Source organism: Ischnura elegans, chromosome 12, assembly GCF_921293095.1.
Source record: "Ischnura elegans chromosome 12, ioIscEleg1.1, whole genome shotgun sequence".
Taxonomy (NCBI): Eukaryota; Metazoa; Arthropoda; class Insecta; order Odonata; family Coenagrionidae; genus Ischnura; species Ischnura elegans.
Window position 1 is genome coordinate 82,952,704 of NC_060257.1, and position 22,040 is coordinate 82,974,743.

The 22,040-nt window shown below is 37.8% G+C and overlaps 1 protein-coding gene and 1 non-coding gene across 2 annotated transcripts in view; both read right to left on the reverse strand.

The window, feature by feature from the left end:
• Positions 1–9,293: 9,293 nt before the first annotated feature.
• LOC124169729 overlaps positions 9,294–22,040 on the reverse strand; it is a 32,895-nt gene continuing 20,148 nt past the window's right edge. The window contains exons 2-6 of the mRNA XM_046548419.1: positions 16,468–16,784; positions 15,990–16,232; positions 15,267–15,512; positions 12,924–13,121; positions 9,294–10,065 (exon numbers count right to left, since the gene is read on the reverse strand). Coding sequence (XP_046404375.1) covers positions 9,691–10,065; positions 12,924–13,121; positions 15,267–15,512; positions 15,990–16,232; positions 16,468–16,784 — 1,379 coding nt within the window. The 3' untranslated portion in view covers positions 9,294–9,690. The remainder of the gene's footprint in view (positions 10,066–12,923; positions 13,122–15,266; positions 15,513–15,989; positions 16,233–16,467; positions 16,785–22,040) is intronic.
• Positions 10,681–10,785, reverse strand: LOC124169864. Its single transcript, XR_006867261.1, has one exon. It is a non-coding gene; the product is annotated as a U6 spliceosomal RNA (small nuclear RNA).

A 22,040-nucleotide genomic window follows, 5' to 3' on the forward strand; every position in this document is an offset into this window, starting at 1 on the left:
ACCTATCCTAATGATTAATTGCAAATATATAGGATAAGTCTGTTGTGTGGTATGGGTTGCCTATCAAAAGCACTGCTGTTGTGTGGCATGGAATCAATGGCTAATCCAAATAAGAGAGCTTATTTGAAAATTGGGACTTTAATCTTTCCTGACGGCACCTACAATTTGAAAAAGTTTTCCGTGCTAAGGGTAGCAAGTGAATAGAACTGGTGATGAGAGCTCTTTTTTTTGTTGTAGTTACCCTGTTACTTTTGCCCTTTTGATTTGGGACCCATCTCATTGGGGTAATAGTCCTGTACCCTGGCCACTGGACTAGACCATCTAACCCTATTTTGGCATAAATCCGTAGTCAACTTATTGCATGAAGTATTATTTTTTTAATAGAATTTTAGGCATTTTGGAATTTGAAACATTTAGTGTTGACAACAATTGAGTTAGTGAACTCAGGGTAGTAAGACCAGGAGAAGTCCAGAAGTACGTTATATTTAATGCTACAATATCATTTAAAGAATTTTTCAGAAAAAAACAATGCATATTCAAGTATAAAAAAATTGTAGTATGCAACTAAAAGTTATTGCAAAAACCGTTGGCAATATAACCACTTTGCTACAGATTCCTGTGGTGAATATGATCATAAATAAATGGGAGGGATGGGCTTGCTGTATCCCTCACATCAGATAGAGTGGAAGTCTGGTCGTTTGCATTGGGAAATCCAGGACAGTGAAACTCAACCAATGGTCTTCTGCATATGGTAATGCACCTCTGCTCCACCTGATGTTCGGCACGAAAAGGTTAACATGAAAGCATTCACTAATGAAGTCCTTTTTTTTTTTTTTTTTTTCAAAATTTCTGATAGTCTTATTGTTAAAGTAGTAATGTTATGTGCATTATAAATGGTACATATTGATGGAACTAGTACACATGATATGGAAGCTTTCCAATAAATATCATAAAAACCCTTGTATATTTAGTAACCAGAATGTATTCGAAGGATATAATGTAACGTTACTATATAAAGCTTATTTACTCTGGGAATGTGAATGCACAGTTCAGGACTGCATTTTTTTCTCAATGTTGTGGGAAATTGTGCGACTGGATGGTTAAAATTAGTACTGGTTTGTATGACAGTATGCTTTCCACTAATAGGGTAGTTTCCTTCATGAAAGAAAACAAAAGGCATTGATTGTGATTCATTACCCACCAGTAGTATATTCATAATATACAAATTATTTGGTTTTAGAAATGCCAGTTTAGACGAATGTTAATTGTCAATTTTAACTTCATTTGAAAAATGTCAGATTGGCGCCCATGCGATGCTGCTGTGACGTCAAAGGGACCTAGATTATACGAATAGTCAGGAGTTTAACATCATCAGAGATTACCAATGCATGTAGGTGGCACAGAGCTCAGGGAAACATCTCTTACCAATCACTTATCAAAATTGCCTACGGTCGGAAAGTTTCCTTCGTTTGAATGTTATTAATAATCCTTATTAAAGCCAAGCGCTAACTGCCAGCAGCCTGCATGGTAGAGGCATTCATAGCCTCGCACCAAGGTGGCCTCACACAGCAGCCGGAACCAGATTGATGTCACATAGGCTTTTCCCAGCATTCATACTTAGCCGTCGCATTTTCGCGTGCTTGAAAATTTTCACTTTTCATTTAATTGCAAAAAATAGATATCGTCATCAAAAAATTAAAAAGCGTGAAAGATGTAATCCAGGAGTAATAATCTGTCGTTTTAGGCAATAAAAAATAATCTGAAACCACCCTATTCATTGCAATTTTAAATTGTGTACAACAGTTTGTGAAAGAACTTACCCATTGTAAAACAACGTCAGTTACTCTTCATCCTATTGCGTCGTACTCTCATGGTGAATTGGTTTTAGCACTTGTGGGCGATTGTTTCCTTGAAATGAAATGTTCTCCTTTGACTAAATGAACCTGAACTACAATGACGTCGCCAGTTCTTGAGGAGGAGGCAACAAATATTGCATTTTTCTTTTTTAAACTCTGAAGAGAGCGGCTCAATGGGACAGACCTTCTTTTCCTCCTTCATCCACTGTAGTGAGTTACTCCTTCATTCCTTATACCATATGTGCGTTACTCCCTGGAGTGACTTCTCATGTATCTGGGATTACTTCATACTAAAATTTGAGCTCTAGAAACGTCCAATTTCTAATGTGAGTTAAACATTTGAGTAAGAGCTACAAAGCCACATTTAACCCTTTCACTGCTGTGAATGTACCTAGTATGTTCGCACGGCAGACTGCTGTGAACGTGCTTTTTCTTCCTCTCTGCTATGCACTTTCGCAAAAGCACTTCGAAGCGTCCCTATTCCAGGACCCTTTCCTCGACGAGCTCACCCACGCAGGACCATCTCATCGACCCTACCAGACTCCCTCCCAAAAAGTGACCACTCAGACTGCCATTTGAAAATTAATCAATCAATCCGATCATCAAAAAGTGATTGTTTTCATCGCACTCCTGCAAATCAAGAATTCAAGTTCGTCTTTGAACTGTGTTTCTGCAATGAAAAATTACGATTTTGTTACTAAAAACATGGCTGCAGACCACCAGAAAATGGCCATTTTGGTGCTGGTAGGGTCAATGAGATGCTCCTGCGTGGGTGATCTCGTCGAGGATAGGGTCCCGAATTAGCGACCCTTTGGAGGGTCATTATTGAAGTATTTCGCTGCATGTGAGGAGAAGGTTTTCGGAGATTGAACAACAGCGAAAGGGTTAATGTGTATGGAAAATTACACTTATTTCATAAATTTCATTCTTGATAAACTTCTTTATTAATGCTCCAAATGGAACAAGCTACTTAATTTTGTGTTAAGGTTTATTGTAGTGTTTTCAAAATAGCTTGGGAAGGTGATTTGAGAAAATGTAATCTGACAGGTTGTCTACAAACCCGGGATGGTCATTGAATTCTGAGAATCTGTCCTGGAAAATTTGGTTATTTATGTGCACAGCATCTGGGAAAATTATCCTGATGGATAAATTCTCGGGTTGCACCAAAATGTAATACTTTTATTAGATATTTTCTTATTTTCCCTTAAACCTAAATCCCTTCTAAAGGATTGTGAATGGGAGGTCTTCTTCTAAATACTTTACATGAAAATAGTTCTCTATGAGGGTAATTGCTTGCTTCATATTCTTCTCTTATACACATACAATTCATTTTTAAGGAACTTTGCTGAATGGCTTTTTCATTCAGTCTTAGGTCACTGCAGTATTTCATGGTGTTAAATTTGCTATCTTGATGAGAACAAGTAGGGTAAATATTTTTTGGAGGAGGTAGTTAAGAGACCCTCCTATGGTGTTATTTCTTAAAATCAGGGTACTGTGATAATATTGCTTTTTTGCCTTACATGCTAGTATTTGAGCTTACGTTTTATAGAGTATGTGGTGGTTTTATTTAACTTGGAGTCAAATATTTTTCATGTACAGCATCAATTTGCATTGAAAATTTAACAAAAGCAGGTCATGGGGTGGGGAGTTAAGGATATTGTCAATTTGTTCTATAATTTAAAGAATTTAACTCTTAAAAAATTCAATGGTTTTCGGTTCAACTTTGTGGAAATTAATACACGAAAACAAAAAGGAGACTTCGTTGCTTTCCACAGATTTATTTCGTCCGTACGACATGTTTCGACCATAGAGGTCATTATCAAGTACCTATCAGGAAATTCTTTAATTACCTTAAAGATCTATAATTACCTGATAGGTACTTAATAATGACCTCTATGGTCGAAACATGTCGTACGGACGAAATAAATCTGTGGAAAGCAATGAAGTCTCCTTTTTGTTTTCGTGAATTTAACTCTTAGAGAAGACAGCACAATATTTGAGCGCTGAACTGGGATTATTTTGTTGAAGATTTGGAGGATGATATCTAGGGATTATTGATCTGTTGGGGCTGAAATGGACCATGCTGGGTAGCTAAATGATGCTATAGGAAGGCAAAGGAGGAATGGCGTGCAATGGGATCTTTAATTTCTATTAAGCAGTGAAGCATGTCTAGGAGGGAGAAAGCTTTTTTTACTAGCTGAATTGAGGTTGGAGTAAATTTGTATTTTTTGTCTGTCACGATGGCACAGTCTTTATTAGCTCTAACTAAGGTGGTCTTACTTCACCAATCACTGTATCTCATTACTTGTCCTTATACTTATTATTCTGTTGCTTGACTTCACATCTGATTGGCTTCCTCCCACTTGAAGATGTGTGCTTTTGTTGTTATCAGGAGGAATCACGCCCTCAATAATTGCTACTAATCTACATCTACATTATACCCCACAAGCCGCCTAAAAGGCATATGGCGGGGGGTGTTAGGACACTAGCCATTTACAGATAAAAAAAAGAAGTGCTCTAGCAAAGTTGGGACAAGCATTTATTAAAGTCCTTTATGGTTCGGGGGAAAAATGAATTCCCATATCTAGCTGTTCGGCAAAACATTTCTCTTAAATTATCGCTTCTGTCGGACCTGGAAGTATAGTGTGGCTCCAGTATTTTGTTGTGTCGCTCCTAAAGATATCCATTCTCAATTGTTCAAGCAATGTAAGCCTAGTGTGCAGCCCCCGAGTCTCCAGCGGCTCCCAGCCTAATTTGCTTAACATCTGGGTAACGTTGTCTGTATGCCTGTAGCAGTTTTTGATGAAACGTGCAGCCTTCCTTTGTATTTTATTCAGTTCGTGGATTAAGTCTTTCTGCGCCATATCCCATGCACTCGCCAGGTGCGGTCGGACGAGCGCGAAATAGCACATTTCTTTTACTTTCTCACCAGAAAATCTTCCCACAATACGCTTAGCGAATCCTAAATCTGAGTGATCAATCCCATGTGTTAGTTTTTTAGGTCGGGTTAAGTCACAGCTCTCTTCAGATGTGATTTTTTTCATTGGGGGTTGTATGCCAGTTCCTTTCCATGGGCCACCTCACATGGATTATTTTGTTTTTGTGTTGTTCTGCCCACTAGTCCACCGTGCTCCTATCGCGCATTTGTCGGACCGGAGATTGAAAAATAGACTAAACCTTTTAGATAGATTCAAGAGCAGTGTCTTTTCTAATGAAGTTAACCATATCTTACAGACTCTAACACACTACGGAAGATCAGATCATATAAATAAAATAAGAGATAGATTGTAGAACAGACAGATTCAGAATGTCATTTTTTCCACGATCAATAAGAAATTATAATGGAAGCGATAGAACTCATAAAAAGATTGTATGACGTGTAGCCAACTAACCTATGTAAAACTTAATGCATGTTTCTTAATTTTATTACTATTTCTAACAGCATATAGTAATATAATTTGTTAGTATACGTGATGTTTTATGGACCGTGTGGTGTGCATGTGGGAGTCCAATTGCATGCTGCATCCTGGTGATTGATCACCCCATGCCAAACACCCTAGAGGTGGCTCGCAGGGTATTATGTAGATGTAGAATGTTCAAGAGTATGTACATATATTTTTGTATGATTTAACATAATCGCAAACTTTTCTTCTGTTATCGCCTTGAGAATGGGTATGGTATATTCTAGTAGTGTCACGTCAATGGCGTTGAAATTCTCATGCCATGGGAAATCCATAATTGCCGTGACCAAAAATTCCCCTTGACTGTAAATCAAACTGCAAACCTTTGGCTTTCCTGGCCTCTCGGCTATCACTCTTTCTTTATTCCCAAGGCTATTTTATCGAGGTTCATGAATTTCGGTGCATGGTAAGATAAATAAAAAATAAGAGGAAATGAAATTGCCACAGGAATCGAGAAAAGCGAGGAAGTTCCCATGGCAATCAATGAGAATTGAGAATGGATGAAAAGTCTTAACCCAATTACTCTAGAGCAGTGGTTCTCGAAGTGGGCGCTACCGCCCCCTTCGATGCTGTGGTCTATGGGGGCGAAAAGTGCCAAGGGGACAGCAGGGGGGCGCCGGAGGGTCCTGACAAGGTGACAAATGCGAAGTTTCCGTAACCTTCCTTTTGTCTTCGTTTTCAAGCTTCGCTTCTAAAGTTTACTTTGTTTCCCACGTATGGAAGTAATTCAAACCATGCGTTTTCTTACATTTTAAAGTAAGACCTGTTGAAAAATATTTCCAAGCCTTTCTTGCGCAAGGGAAACGTTTGAAGAGGTTTAGTTTCATTTGGTCAATCGTTGGTACAACTTCACGACACAGAGAACTGGATTATTTATTAGTCATTTAATTAGTCATTGTTTTTAATTTAATTATTAGAATGTTCCTCATTTGGTTAATTAGTATGTGATTCTGATTATTATTTTAAAGATACCGATTAGGGGGGCGTTGAGTATAGGTTTACGGATCCAAGGTGGCTCGAAAAAGTTTGGGAAACACTGATCTAGAGCAAACATCTCTATGTGGTCTAAGTTCGGACTTAGCTCTCTGGCTGTGGCACAATGTGCACATCTAGTGGACTGCTTATGGCATCATATGCTCATCAGTCCATATCACCTAGTGTGCTACAGTCCACAAATTTCCACAGGGAAGAATGAACACTCAGTAGCTTAACTGGCGAAAGCACTTGGTCGGAAATCAAGGGATCCGGGTTCGTTACCCAGTCAAGGTGAATGATTTTTTTTTTCAGTGGATTTTTTGCAGTCTCAACCCAACATGTTGGCTGCTTTTAATTTTTCTATCCGGTGGTGATCTGGAGAAAAGTTTGTTCATATTAGCCATTATCACCGTTCGATATTAGTGAGGTGTTAGGACAGATGTGGTTGAGAGAGTCATATGAACAGTTACAGTTGGAGTGAGTGTTGTGACTGCATTTCCCTCCCTCATCATTTCTTCTTCCCATCCCTATACCCCTGTGCAACAACTAGTGATGCATGACCACACTACTCAACTGTGAGTGCAACTAAGTGTTGAAATGGCATCTTTTGTCTCACTGCTTCACCTCAACCTGCAAAGGAGTCGCTGAAGGCAAGTGGACTAACACCTATGCGGCATGTGAAGGTGTTCCAAGCTCTTTAATTGCCCCAGGCATCACCGTCACCGTACCCAGAGAGGATAATGACAGAAAGGTACGCATGAAAGAAGCAGATGTTGTTTTTGGTGAGCATAAAGAAGCAGAGATGAGATTGTGATCACACAATGAGCAGAATGGAGATAGCATTGGTGCATGGAAGGAGACAGATAGAGGGTAGGATAAATTTATGTGCACAGAGCCAGTGGATAAAATCAAAATAAGATTATCCATGAGAATAATATGAAATGGTAAATTTCCACACAATTTTATTTACAAAATACCGACCCGGTTTCGACGCGCAGTGTCATTATCAAGGAAAACCGGGTCGGTATTTTGTAAATAAAATTGTGTGGAAATTTACCATTTTATTTTATTTTCATGGATATAAAACATTTCCACCAGATATCGCTGGACACTGTGAAAATAAGATTAATTTCAGACCAATGTGTCAGTCAGAGAGGCAAATACTGCAAGGCATCTGGGAGATGATGCTGTCAAGAACCGCCGTCACGTCCATCTTCACCCAACTATCTAATTACACACGCCCTAAAAAATCCCTGAAAGAATTGGTGCTTGGTGAAGCCTCCCAGCAGTGGCAGCTCATGAGTCAAATGCTGGGAGGGTCATACTCCACCGGGGGTCAAAATTTTTGAATGTTCTGCGTATTTTAGTGAGTTTTTCAGGGAATCTTGCAACCACTAATACACAAAACAATCACTAACACTAACAATCACTAACTCGATTACCTCAACTATAACTATGCCTATTTACATTAAAGCAATTTACACATAATAAGTGAACTGGTCACCAAAACATGGTATTCTGCAACACTGCAGCACCAAGGTTATACAGCTGCCAGGCAGCGCAGCAATGTCAACTCACTAGATAAGTTGTTCTGCGCATGCTCAGGCGGCATCCCAAGACGTCCATAAGGCACAAGCTTTAGCACCAGCAGCCCCCACCACTACCACTCTTCGTATAACTGCATGACGATGGATTGGGACGTTCTGGCCAGCGCCCTGCGGCTACAAATACGAACTTCTCGCACTATTTTTGCGTGTTTTTCCTACATTTTGATGTATGCGATTGAAAAAAACACCTTGGTCAATAGATGTATGATTACAATTGAGTGGGTGTTTAATTTTTTTTCCTTTTTCAAATCTTTGGGAGGGGTGGTGTCGGAGAGTCATTATGGGCAAGCCACCACTGTCTCCCAGAGTCATTTGTATCCCTGAAGCTGTTTACCTAATGTCCCAAGTGAAATTTCTATAATTTTAAAAACCCCAGAATTAATCCGGTGCAGATTGATGAGGGTGCACTCTTTAATCCCCATTGAATGCTTGTTAGCATTATTTGCCCCCTGCTTTAAATTCAACCACTCTTATATTCTCTGCCTCTGCATTTGACCACCTTATGCACGTACTCATTTTTTGTCTAGCATTAAACTTGGCCTGGGTTGAGAGTTACTTACATGATAGGAACATTATGTTAAAGTGAATGGAGTTCTGTCCAGTATTTACTGCCAACTCTGGTGTACTGCAAGGGTCACATTCAGGACCACTTCTGTTCCTAATATCTATTCAATTCAATTTTTTGATGGCTGTTGCTCAATATAGGTACCCCATAATTGGCTTGAGACTTCTAGATTCTCTCTCTCATTTCAGTGTCTTGTTTTAAGACCCAGTTTCCATTGATGGCATTTTAAGGATGTATCTGATAAGAAAGGAGTGGAATTTGTGATTGGATTATATAGAAATTAAAAAGCTATTGAATTAGGTGAATGTTTTGTTTTGCCACCTCGGCTGCCGTTGGATGATGAACCTAGGTCTATCCCGTGGGTAATACCACACAGAATGAAGCACACCAATGAATTGCTGGTGGGTCCAACCAGTGTTTGAACCAGGAAAGAGATAAATTGCCTCAGAGAAAATGTGTTGGGAATAATTGAGGCTATCAACATTCATTTTCAATAGGTGCGTAAAATCTTCTTGTAGTTTAGAAGATACAATTTCTGGCGCAATTCAGTAGAAATCTTTGATTTTCAACATAATGAAAACACTTATCTATTTCCACATTTCTTTTATCAGCATTATTACCTTGAAAATGGCATTAATTGCCGAAATCTGGGTTGGTAGAAACAAAGGAATGAGGAAATAGGCTAGTGCTTTCATTATGTTAAATTTTCTTCTTGTTGGTGTCTGCTTCTGTCAAGTTAAAGGAGTTGAGTGCTGCTGTTGTAATGTGAAAAAAATACTTCGTTTTGGTGACATTTCCTTTCTCATTGCAGTAATAACTACACTTAGGATTTTTGTAAAAATTTGTTACCATTTATTGAGTTAATCTAACTACATTAAATAAGTACATATTTAAATTACTCGTATGAAATTTTTTTTCAATGGATACGCTCGCAATTATTTTCTTGTTTATGTACATAAAACTAAAAGATAAAATACATTTTGTACGATGGCTGAAGCTGTGTGAGGCCTCATGTTTGTTGATGTTCTTGTTTTAGGCCACTTGAAATTCAGAGGAATTGATTATCTCGTCTTAAAATGTATTCATAAATAAAATTACGGCTAAATCTCTCATTCATTCTAACCTACTGGATAACTGTGTTCAAATAATGAGCATTTGATCTTGTAGAAGACGCATTTCTAATGATCACAAATGTTTGTTGAAAAAGTCTGAATATTTTTTTCAGGTCATGATTCTGATTCCTCTTGAGGCTCAGCTGCCTGTGATTCACTCACTGTCTCTGGGGAGGGAGGCTCTTCAGATGGAGAAGCAGAAGTGGAAACTATGTCGGAATTTTCAAGTTCGTTAAGTTTTTCTTCGATAATTTTTTCTAGATCTATAGTATCCAACACTTCCTGAGCTTTTTGCTTCAGTGGTTCTTCCAATGCATCGACTATCTGGAACCGCAACATATTAGGAAGAACGTTGACTACATATTCAACAACGTAGTCGAGTGTCCCAGCTCCATCCATACGAACTTGGATATTTCCCAATTCAATGTCTAACTCTTCTAACACCGCCTTTTTCTTCACATTTAAGGGTTGACTCACTACCATGCGTACCTGTTTAAAATACAAGAGGAATGCAATCAGGAAAATATGCACTTTTATAAATTCCTTGGACCCAATATTACAATACAATTCATGAATATGAGATAAAGCCGACACAGAAAACTTCTTCCATCAATTTCCATCAGTAATTAGTTAAAAAATAACTGTATGAGAAGCTTCTCAGTGTGAAAAGTTTATGATATTCTGTCATGATCCAAATTTTGAGATTTTTCTTGTATCCTTTCATTCGTGCTTTCAAGATCGTTTCATGTAATAAATCTCCAATCTCATCACAATTCAACCCATAGCTTATTTTTGTAATATCATGTCTCTAATGGCCTGGTTACCCCCGGGGGACTGCCAGACATCCAATTATAACTGAACCTTTCAGGTGGTTATTGAGCAATTAACGTATTTTGATCGACTCTACAGTGAAAATTAATGTTTAAAAGAACCCTATTGAAAATTCCCTATAGGAATTTGTTTTCCTATGGTAATTTGACAATGGGAACTCAACCGTTTTTCTCTAGAAAAAAAAATTCTTATAGGAAAATTGATTTTGTGTAGGAAAAAATTTCCTATAGGAAAAATATTTTCCTATAGGAAATAAATTCCTACACAAAATGCAAAAATGTAGACCGCTTAAGGATTTTGTGTGTCATCCTTGAGCAGGGGCCTTACATAGCTTTTCAGTATTGTTCTGATATCAGTGTTCCAATTTAAGTTCAAGTACTGCGGAGGCGAATACAATGCTGAGTGATAATGCACCGATATTTATAATCGCAAAACCGGGATTTAAGTGTCATTGATAGCTAACTTTGGTCGATTGATTCGAGAGAAAATAAGTATTTTATACTATATTATGTAACCATTTCAAGAACAAATTTAAATACACTTCTTTCTCTTATTTTGGTAATTAACTGAGGTTTTGCATTATATTTGTTGTTTTGTATTCGAGACGCGATGCTAGTTAGTCAAAACCCATCCAACTAGAAAGCTACCTGCAAATGCGAGTAGTTCTACTGGAATATTGCCTCGCATGTACATATAATGAATTCCCAAACCTCTAGATCTCATGTATATGATCGTATCTGATCCCATTTCCTATAAACAGTGGGCGGAGTCACTTTTTCGTATCACTTGGTCGTGTGTCCTATACTGCTTTAGTTGAAATGCCAGATGATTTCGCTCCCTATGAGATACATGCGGTGTGCCAATTTGACCTCGAGCAAATCATTTCTTCCACTCTGATAGTCGCCGTCTGCATTTCGTATTTGTCCACCATCAATGACAGCATGCGGGAACGCTCCCTCCGAGGTCCCTACGAGAATAGGGAAAATTTCTCATTCCTATTGCATACTTTCTTGTACCTATAGGAAATTTATTATTCATATAGGACCAATATAGGTTCCTATAGGAACTTACATAATTCCTATATAATATTTCTTAAAACCCTATAGGAAATAGAATTTCATATAGGAATCACAATGGTTCCTATAGGACCAATGAATGGAATGGAATGAATTCTCTGTAGTAACGTTAGAATTAAATATATATATCATGAGATGCTCTTATTTAAAATTGCTTAATCTAATCTTACATTGACCTTAGTCATCTCTCCAGACTCTATATTTTAGCTATATTTTCCATTCCTCTCGACTGATCTGCAAGTGTTTTCAGTTATGTTGTCCCATGGATATTTAGGTGCCCTGGTCAAAATGCATGTGGTCATCCACATCAAAATTCCATACAGCCAATGTGGACATGGCCATGAGGAACAAATGTGGGTATTGATAAGGTGTTTGACCCAGTCCATAAGGACTGATGAGAACAATGTGGAATGTATGTATTGATCAAAATCCATGTGGTCAATGTGGAAGGTGTTTCAAGGGCGTTCCCAGGATCAAAACAAGGAAGTGAGGGGCAAGCCATGGTCGTTCAAATTGTAACGTGTTAGCACAGAAATGGTGATTGAAAACAGCATTTTAGAAAAATCATAACACTGCTTCATTGGTTTTTAAAATTATTAGCTTGAAAAGAATTATTTTAGTTATGTCTCTTACACTATGTATTATTATTTTTGTGGGTTTAAAGAAACCTCAAATCTTCCGTTTCAATCCAGTCCCGATATTGCATAAAGACTTTATTTTTGCGATTTTTGCTCATAGGGGGGCAGCTGCCCCCTGCTGGTACCTATCTAATAACGAAGTTAAGAACAGAAAATACACCTGTTGTAAGAAAATATTATATGTACATTAATTCTGATGTCATACAACTAACAAACGAAGATTGACCCATATAACCCAATTTTCAACTCTTCATAACATACACCACAATGATATAAACCAAGAATAGATGAACATTTATTCTTAAAAATTTGTGGGGAAGATCTTAAAAACATCTTCAGGTAGGTCGTTCCACTCTTTTATTCCTCTATGTAGGGAGGATTTTTTCAAAATGTCTGGTTTCTGCTTCTTTAACTTAATTTTGAATTTATGATCGTTCCTTCCTATGTAGCAGGGTGAGTCCAGCTTTAGACCTATTTCCTTCCAACCCCACTCTTTTGCAAAAGATTTGTTGACATAACCTATATATGGATCTTTCCCAAACTACCTAGCATAGCTGTGGCACTGACCCTAGAATATACCTGGCTGCCTTCCTTTGAATTTTTTCAAGCTTGATTGTATCATTTTTACAATGAGGATCCCACACTGAGACACATATGGAACATTTATGGTGGCAGTTAGTAATGGAAACAATGCTAAAATATTTCTGCAAATGCTTTTGAGATTCATGATGAGACTTTTCTATTGGTATGATTCTATTTGATTTGAATATTTTCTGTTGATTTGATGTATTGATAGAAGTACCTGAAGAGAATCCAGAGCAAACCTTGCCCTTCCTGGCTTTGTTAAGAGTCCCAAAGCGGAAAACTGCCAACGGCAAAATCCTTCGATTCTTTTCGTCCCAACATGCATTCCAGCACTGATTATATTGTCTTCCATTGTGACTGTTGCATTTCCAACTCTATGGAAAGTAGACGCTCCTGTTGCCCAAGCCTTGGTGACCTGCGGAAAATTATAATTATTAGGCTTTATGCATACATATTTCAGTGGTTGAAATGATACTTTCATTGCTCATTAGATTTTGATTAGCAAAGTGGCAAAACAAGGCAATCAAACTTAATTCACTGTTGCATTCGAAATCTATGTGAGATCACAGAAAGTTTATTCACTTAAGGTCCCAGATATATATTATATTTGAAGTAATTTATTATTTCAAATGTAATATATACTTAATTTTATTAGATAGTTTCCAAGAAATAAAAATTGTTACAAAAAAATTCTGAATTCACCAATAATCCTATCCTTTTGTAGCAACATTTAGGCTACTAATTTAGTGGTCTATGGCAACCGTAATTTCCAAGTTATATGTACTTATTTTCCTTTTCTTTCCCATTCTGTGGATTAGCATCAGTGTATGTTTGCCCGTATAGCTTTGCATGAATGAACACACTCCTTCACAATGACCCTCTTTTCAAAATGGGTTGAACTTATGATGAAATTCGCATTCTATCTGACCTGATTTTGCTTGAGTTTTTTGAAATTTCAAATTTCGATGATTTTGCTTTCACTCGCACAATATGTAATGATTTTGCAATTCTTCAATTTGGTTTTAATTTATTTGCACTCATTGTGGAATTTGCATGCACTGATGCTCTTGAATTTATTCCTCATCTGCATATAATACAGATTCAGCATATGCTTATAATGATTAGTCCTCAGGGAGTAATCTCATAAACCAAGGGTTTACTGTAAAACCGCATACATATTGGTAAAAGTGCTGAGAGAAGTATCTGGGATGAATTACATTTACTTTGTCAAAACATTAATTAATTATGAGTGCAAATTACTGGTTTTAAGACATAATTATTGTGTAACATTAATGTGTAAAATTACAATTACTTCCTGAAAGGTTGTCCTAGCAATCTAGAGAACACCTTGCAAATGCCGAATATTGAGGTAAAAATGTGGAATAATTGAGTCATAGAAATTGCTACCATTGCAATTTCACTTTGCATGCTTAGAATTATAACTGCTGTAACAGCGGGAGTCATAGGTATTTTGTACCCATCATAATAGTAGGCTCAAGCACGAGAGTGGCTGAACCTTAACAAACAAATAGGGTGGTTTCCTATTATTTTTTTATTGCCTAAATTGAATGATTATTACTGCTGGAGTACGCATTACAAGCTTTTAGATTTTTAAATGACGATATCTATTTCTCACGATTAAACGAAAAGTGAAAAATTTCAATGGCGTGAAAACGCGACGGCAAAGTATGAATGCTGGGGAAAGCCCATGTGATGTCATGCTTGGTTCCTGATGCCGCAGTGTGAGGTGACCTTGGGACTAGAATATGTGCGCCGGTGAGATAGAGGCTGCTAGCAGGTAGCAGAGTACCGTGCTAGCTGGTAGCGCTTGGCTTAAATAAGGATTATTAATATCTTATCAAACGAAGGAAACTTTCCTACCTTAGATAGTTTTAATAGGTGATTATTAAGACATGTTTCCCTGAGCTCTGTGCCTCATGCATGCTTTGGTAATCTCAGACAATGGAAAACTCCTATCTACTCGTATAGCGAATAGGTCCCTATGACGTCACGTGGAGTGGCATCCCATGGGCGCCAATCTGGCCTTTTTCAAATGCGGTTAAAATTGACCATTGCCATTCGTTTAAACTGGGATTTCTAAAACCAAACACTTTGTATACTATGAATATACTAATGGTGGGTAACGAATTGCAATCAATGCCTTTCGCTTTCTTAGATGAAGGAAACTACCCTATTATGGAACTTATGGACTCGAAGGTATCTGCGGCATTTCTCCATATGAGTCTTGACTTTCAGGCGTCTTCAGGTCAGAAGTGCTGGTGTCGGTCATTACTAATCTAAAGTCGCCAGCAGGATGGCTGAAGAAACTGTGGTCACTTATGGACATCTCAGCATGGAGGAATGCTCAAAAGCCAAGACTCATATACAATGAAATTGCATAATGACTTCTCTTTCACCGTAAGGAGTTAATTAAAAATTAAAATTGCATTTGTAAGTACAGTAACAGTAGTCGTTACAAGTAATCCGATTACATTTACTCGATTACTTGCAAACACTGATTACATTAGACCCTTGCACATACTATGCATATATGACTTACCTCAACTCTAATGCCAGCATACTCAAAAGCACGGTCAGGAAGTCTCAAAGGGTCCCATCCCTGCTCCCTCACCCATCGTCTGCCTTCGGCCACTGCCATGTCTAATGGAGCAATGTTATTAGGAAAGCGTTGGGGAAGGAGGAGAAGCTGCTTGTTTATGTCACCTCGGATGTTTGAATTCACTTCTGCTAAGATGAATGGCTTGATGCTGTCAAACAGAAAGCTACCCACTGAATTGACAATGCTCTGAAAGAGAAAATACATTATTTTCATATAGCTTGAAAGGACAAAAGATCAACTGTAGCTACAAAATCTAAATTAAGGTGATGACTGGGATCTTATGATTCTAGATCCTTCTTAGAAATTTTCAATCATAAAGCCATTGTGCCTTTATTTCTTTTATCCAGTTGAAATAGTACATATGGAGTTGAAAATAATCATGACCACATACCAGGATTTTCCGAATGAAAGCATTATAAGTGCATTAATTTTTCATTGTTACAACTAGGAATAACTTTAACATATCATTTTTGACGTAATCTATCTGAAATTCAATGTAAGTTTTCCAATACTTTTAGAGGTGTATGGATACCACGTTGGAATAAATCTTTCAGTTGTATCTGTAGCCACTTTGATGCTGCTTAGTATTGGCTTTTTCTGATCAAAATGTAATGGATTTAAGCTCTAAGCTGGAATGTATAATCTTATTGTGATCAAGGTTACCTGGAAAACACTTCCCAGCATTCCCAGATTTTCAAAATCCATCTTAATATCATCAAAGGTGATATCCATGATGATTTCTTGAGCTTGAAGATGCCCTTCTTCGTCGACTTCAAGTTGTGCATGACCTGTGACACTGACATCTATCAAAGTTGTAGTGAAATTTCCTCTTGTTCTGCTGAAAAATGTTGATAGAGTGTATAACCCCACAATATCAAGCGTGTCCAAGGTCAGCCACACAGTAAGCTGTTGAGTAAGGGTATGGAAGATAGTTAATTGAATGAAAAAAAATGTGAGGCATATATCTGATTTGCAAAATATATGCATAAACCTGAAGTAATTTATAAGAAATAATGATTAATTGAGAAGCAAGAAAGTCCAATGATTTGCAATACAGTTGAGGACCTCAAACCTGTAAAGCTTGGGAAATTGTAAGAATTAACTGTAGTATGCCGAGAATTATTTAGCATGGTGCACTTACCTGCATTTCTGCAAGATCCGTATGAACGTGCTGGACTCTAAATTTTGAGAGTCCGATTACGCTAGCATTTTTGAACTGCATGGTTCCTAGTGATAGGGATTGCTTCATGTCTGGTATATCCATTGGGTCTGGGACTTTTGCTCCAGGAATACCAACGGGGTCGTCCTGCTTGTAATGCTCCAAGATGGCTCGGACTTGTTGGCTCAACTCGGCCTCTTTATCTCCACGTTTCGTCCGGCTGTATATTTCCATCGATAGCAGATCTTCATCTTCTGGTGCCTCAAACTCTAGTGTTGATACTCCAGGAGCTGCTTCTCCTGAAATTGTGGTGAGTCACAAAATTTCTTTCAATATACATATATCATTGTGAAAATGAAGTAGAGAGAGTTTTCATTTTGTACGCAATCACTTCATTTGCTGATATTAAGGATAATAGTTTTTCAGTTTGAATATAGTGTTGAGGAGTACCTCTAATGCAATGTGTTATTAGTTAAATTGCAGTTGCAGCTGCAAAAGCATGAGACAATATTAGTATCTGTTACCTTTCTATCAAGCCTTATTGTTATTTCCTCTCCCAACTCTACAAAACTTAAGGTTTCTTATTGATCTTATTACAGTAACTCTTACACGGTTCACATATTCATCTACCAGTACCTTTGAGCTTTCTGTATATTGTCTAATCAATTCATGGTCACAATTATGCTTTAGCTATCTATAACTTGGTTGGGGCTCTGAAATTTTGCAAATGAGTTCTTTTTTTAAATTGTTGTTAGGAGGTCTGAATGCTTGCTTTAACACTTGATGCACCTAAGTATCCGAAGTTTATATTTCTTAAACCAACAAAAGTTCACCAAATTTAGAAAAATTCATGGTGTTTAGGTCGTGTGGATTTTGCACTAAATTTCACAATCTTAGTTTATAGATTTTCAACATGATATTTGGATTTTTTTAACTTTATTTTAAGTTTCCTCTATAAGCTTTCTAAACTTATTGCACTTACTTCCTTTGTTTCAATTTTTGTACTCTTAATATGATGCAGTTATTAATAATATCAAGAAAATGATTAGTTGTTAGAACCCAGCATCTCAGAGGCATGAATCGCCATTGCAGTCATGGTTAAAAGGTTGTAAGCTATGTGTGAACAATATCATATCCATCTGCTTTTCTGAACACTGAAATCTCTCTATCCATGACTTTTATGTCTTTTGCAATGGATGAACTTGAAGGATGTTGACCTTACTTCTCCATCACATCTGTTAGTGTGGTGCTTGTGAGGGTAGGATATTTACAGCACTGCACCGTTGAATTGTTAGGAAGAGGGCCTTGTAAAACTATATTTGGGGGAGGGGATCACAAAAATTAGAGTAATCTATAATAATGTGATCATTATGTCAGACAGAGTATCATATTTCATTCATATAATTCAGTTGGGAAAATTAAGTTATGATGAAAAATTATCCCTTGTTCATTTCATTCTCTCATAAGTTTGAAATAAAATGAAGAGAGGAAGTTATCACCCTTTTTTCATTAGTTTCTGAAGTCAATAGTGTTTCCTTCCTACAATGAGCTACCTACTCATTGAGGAAAGGATTTGCTCACAAGATTGTCGGCAACAAAGAACAGCACAATTAAGGGCGAGGAGTAATTGAGATGTGGTGATCTGCTGCTTGGCAAAGGTACATGATGTCTTTAACATATCTGCGAAGGGGCCAGGGCCGTTGACTTCTCCTGGTGAATATAGCTGGTGAAGGTGGCAAAGCATTGAAAAAATATAATTCTCTTCATTTTTCAAACACTACCACAATCAAGATAAGATCTATTTGTCTTCATCACTCTTCAGTGTTGCTGAATGGATCGACCGAGTATGTAATGACGAAGTGCTAAGAAGGGTGTGTGAAATGGGAAGTCATCTAATAATCCTGAGGAGAAGACGGGACAACGTAGTCGTCCATATCAGGAATAGTTTCAAGGGACAGTTGTACAGGAAGAAAGGGAGGGGATGTCCCAGAATGAGTTACATAGTACTGGTTATAAAGGATGAAAAAAAGAAGAAATACGTCGCTATGGAAAGGATATTAAATAGGAGAGCAGAATGAAGAGCTGCATCTAACTTGACTTGCGATGATGATTATGATGACCACAGTCGGCAATAAATGGTGAACGAGACCTAGCATGCAAGTGAAAAGATACGATGAGTGGGGGCGGGATTTGGGGGTTTCAGCCCCCCAGAAATGGTTTCCCTTGTGGTGACGACCGGTGATACATCTGCTCGGGAGACCACTGCCACATGGGGATCTATCTTATGACTCATTCATTATTCGATGTATACCATTTATTATGTCGGGGAAAAGCCAACGATGAATTTACCTTCCAGTGTTACGTAAACGGTAGATACAGGGTGGAGAATTATTGTGTCACGAAATTTTAACCCAGGGGCCGGAGCCCCCTCAAAAATTCGTTGTGTGGGGAGGAAAAGAAGTGTCAGGCTTTTCGATTTTCCCCGGGGTGTTGAGTTATCGAGAGTCGAATTTTCAGGGTCCTAATGTTGATCGTATGAATTCTAAAATGCTTAAAAAAAAACTTTAGAACTCACTATTTAAAAAATTTCCCTGGGCAAGACACCTGTATGCCCCCCCTCCCCCAATATGTTTTATAAGTCGACAGCCCTGATTCCCCATAGTTACTAATGACGTTTAGGTGGAAAACGGACCATTTTTAAACTACAGAAACTGCCAAGCGCCTTGATTGGCCGCCAGTTTGCCCTGTTGTTTGTCTTTTAGTAACTCTATGGCTTTGCCTGCTAGAGATCGCAATGTATCCAAGGCATGCGGCAACAGGGCAAACTCGCAGCCAATCGGAGCACTTGGCTCAAAGTTTCTGTAGTTTAAAAATGGTACGTTTCTGACCTAAAAATCATCAGTAATTTTGATTCATACTGGCGTCCGCTGCATAGAATTAAAATTTAGTGACGCAGTTTTTCTCTCCCTCTATGGCTGATTTAATTAAATGAATGGCTTTTCGATGCGTATGAATTGATAAAAAATATCAGTGTGGGCAACCCGCACATCATGAAATTTCCCCCGAAGCAAACTTTAGGTTGAGGCCCTGAAGAGTGGAATTCAATACAAATATTAGCCAATAAAATGTTAACAAATTTGGCGCAGAGGGGTGAATAAGGTTTTTGGTGTGGTTTTGTCGTCGTGTTATCAGGGATGAGCTGTAGGGGCTTTCTCTAACTCGTTAACGAATTATTGTTTACGGGTTGTTAACGAAAGTCCTCTCTTACAACGACACCCTCTTATCGAAAGTGAGTTTCTGTATCTCACCTTAACGACAGCTCGTCGTTGCAAAACAAGACCACGGCTCGTCGATACCAATGTCTCTGTTGCCACTTTTTATAATCATTGATTACTGCAAAACGTTTTAATGCTTTCCACTTCCTTTGCAAAAGTGTTCGTATAATTTTTCAAGAAAAAATACCTTTATCGCTTTGTTGTAGCAGAATTAAAACTTTACCACCCACTGATCAACCGATACCGAAAAACATTATGGCAGGCGTAGATAAGCATTAAGATGTGCTCTCAAGCTATCGACATTTTCCGTTAGTGCTATCGAGAAAATATCAAGCGAGCGTAGAGAAAACCAATTGTCGTTAGTTAAGATTTTCGATAAGCTAACGACGCTGCAACGTCGATAAGACTAGCTATCGAGTTAGAGAAACCCCCTCGCCGCTGCGAGGGGGTTGGTACAAATTCACCCCCCTTCCAAGAACAACGTCGGCGTTAACGTATTTGACAGCGGCACTGTATTTCCTTATTTGTCCGCAGAAAATTCTCCCTTTCTAATTTAATTGCATGTTATTTTCCTTATCTTTTAATGTAGGCTATTTCCTCAACATTATATTTTCAGTTTCTTTCCTGCCCTCTCGTAAATCGAATTTATACTCCATTTTTTCCTCCCAGTCCCGTGTTTTTCCATCGCCTGTATTCTCTCATCATATTCTTTCACTCGTTATGTCGAAACGTCAATCGACTCAGCATTTTATTTTCTTTGAGAGCTATTTGAATTTAATATAAGACACGGTCTCCGGCGTTACTTTTTGGAACTGCTTCATCATAAAATAAAAATACTTAGTTCAATTCCACAGTTTATTTTAAAATAGTACGATCCGGGTTTATGCATATCATGCTATATCATCAGATGATGATACAGACACCTCACCTGATGATAGCATGATATGCAGAAACCCGGGTCGCACTATTTAAAAATAAAGGGTGGAATAGAACAAAGTATTATTTTATTTTACTATTTTAATTTATTGAGAAGGGTTACATGCACCAGCAGGGGTGCCGACTTATAAAAAATATTGGGGGTGACCTTCGGGAAATTTTATAAATAGTGAGTTTTGAAGATTTTTAAAAGCATTTTAGAATAAATGGATTCCTTTAATGAGTAAATATCGACGCAAAAACATTGAATCAATATACCATTTACTGAGAAATACAGGTTGTTTCAAGAGGAATCTGCAATACTTGTGGTTGGGAGACAATTTTATGCATTTTTGTCATATATAAATGTGGTCGCAATAGGGTAGTTTCCTTCGTCAAAGAAAACGAAAGTTATTGATTGCGATTCGTTACCCACCATTAGTGTATTCATAATATACAAATTATTTCGTTTTAGAAATACCGGTTTAGACGAATGGCAATGGTCAATTTTTATCCTCATTTGAAAAGGGCCAGATTGGCGCCCATGCGATGCCACTCCACGTGACGTCACAGGGACCTAGTTTCTATACGAGAAGATAGGAGTTATACGTCGTCTGAGGTTACCAATGCATGCATGAGGCGCAGAGCTCAGGGAAACATGTCTTAATAATCAACTATTAAAACTGGCTAAGGTCGGAAAGTTTTCTTAATTTGATAAGGTATTAATAATCCTTATTTAAGCCAAGCGCTACCAGCCAGCAGGGTACTCAGCTACCCGCTAGCAGCCTGCGTCGTATTAGCGCTCAACTCGCCTCAAGGTCACCTCACAGGGCGGCAGCGGGATCCAGAAATACGTCACACGGAGAGATTTCCCGGCATTCATACTTACGCGTCGCATTTTCGCGCGTTAGAAAATTTTCACTTTTCATTTGATCGCGAAAAATAGATATCGTCATTTAAAAATCTAAAAGCGTGAAATACGTACTCCAGGAGTAATAATCTTTCGATTTAGGCAATAAAAAAATAATAGGAAACCACCCTATTCCTTATAGTTACTCAGCTATGGCAACGCTAACATTTTTAGATGCACTTTGCTGTTACCATGAAAACGATTTTTCTTGGGTATCCAGCCTTTACGACATTTTATTTACTATTAATCTGATACTCACTCATAGCTCTCGTTTAAATAACTTCAAAGATTAATTTTTATTTTATTTACTTTTAACGCTCCTTTCTCACGTTATTGGTTTGGTGTACTGACGCAATATTCTTTTCGTTAAAGTTGCTGTTAGTATCGCGTTTGCTTACGAACTCTTCCTTTGGAATATATTTGAAAATGTTTCGACTCGCTGCGGAAACTTGCGA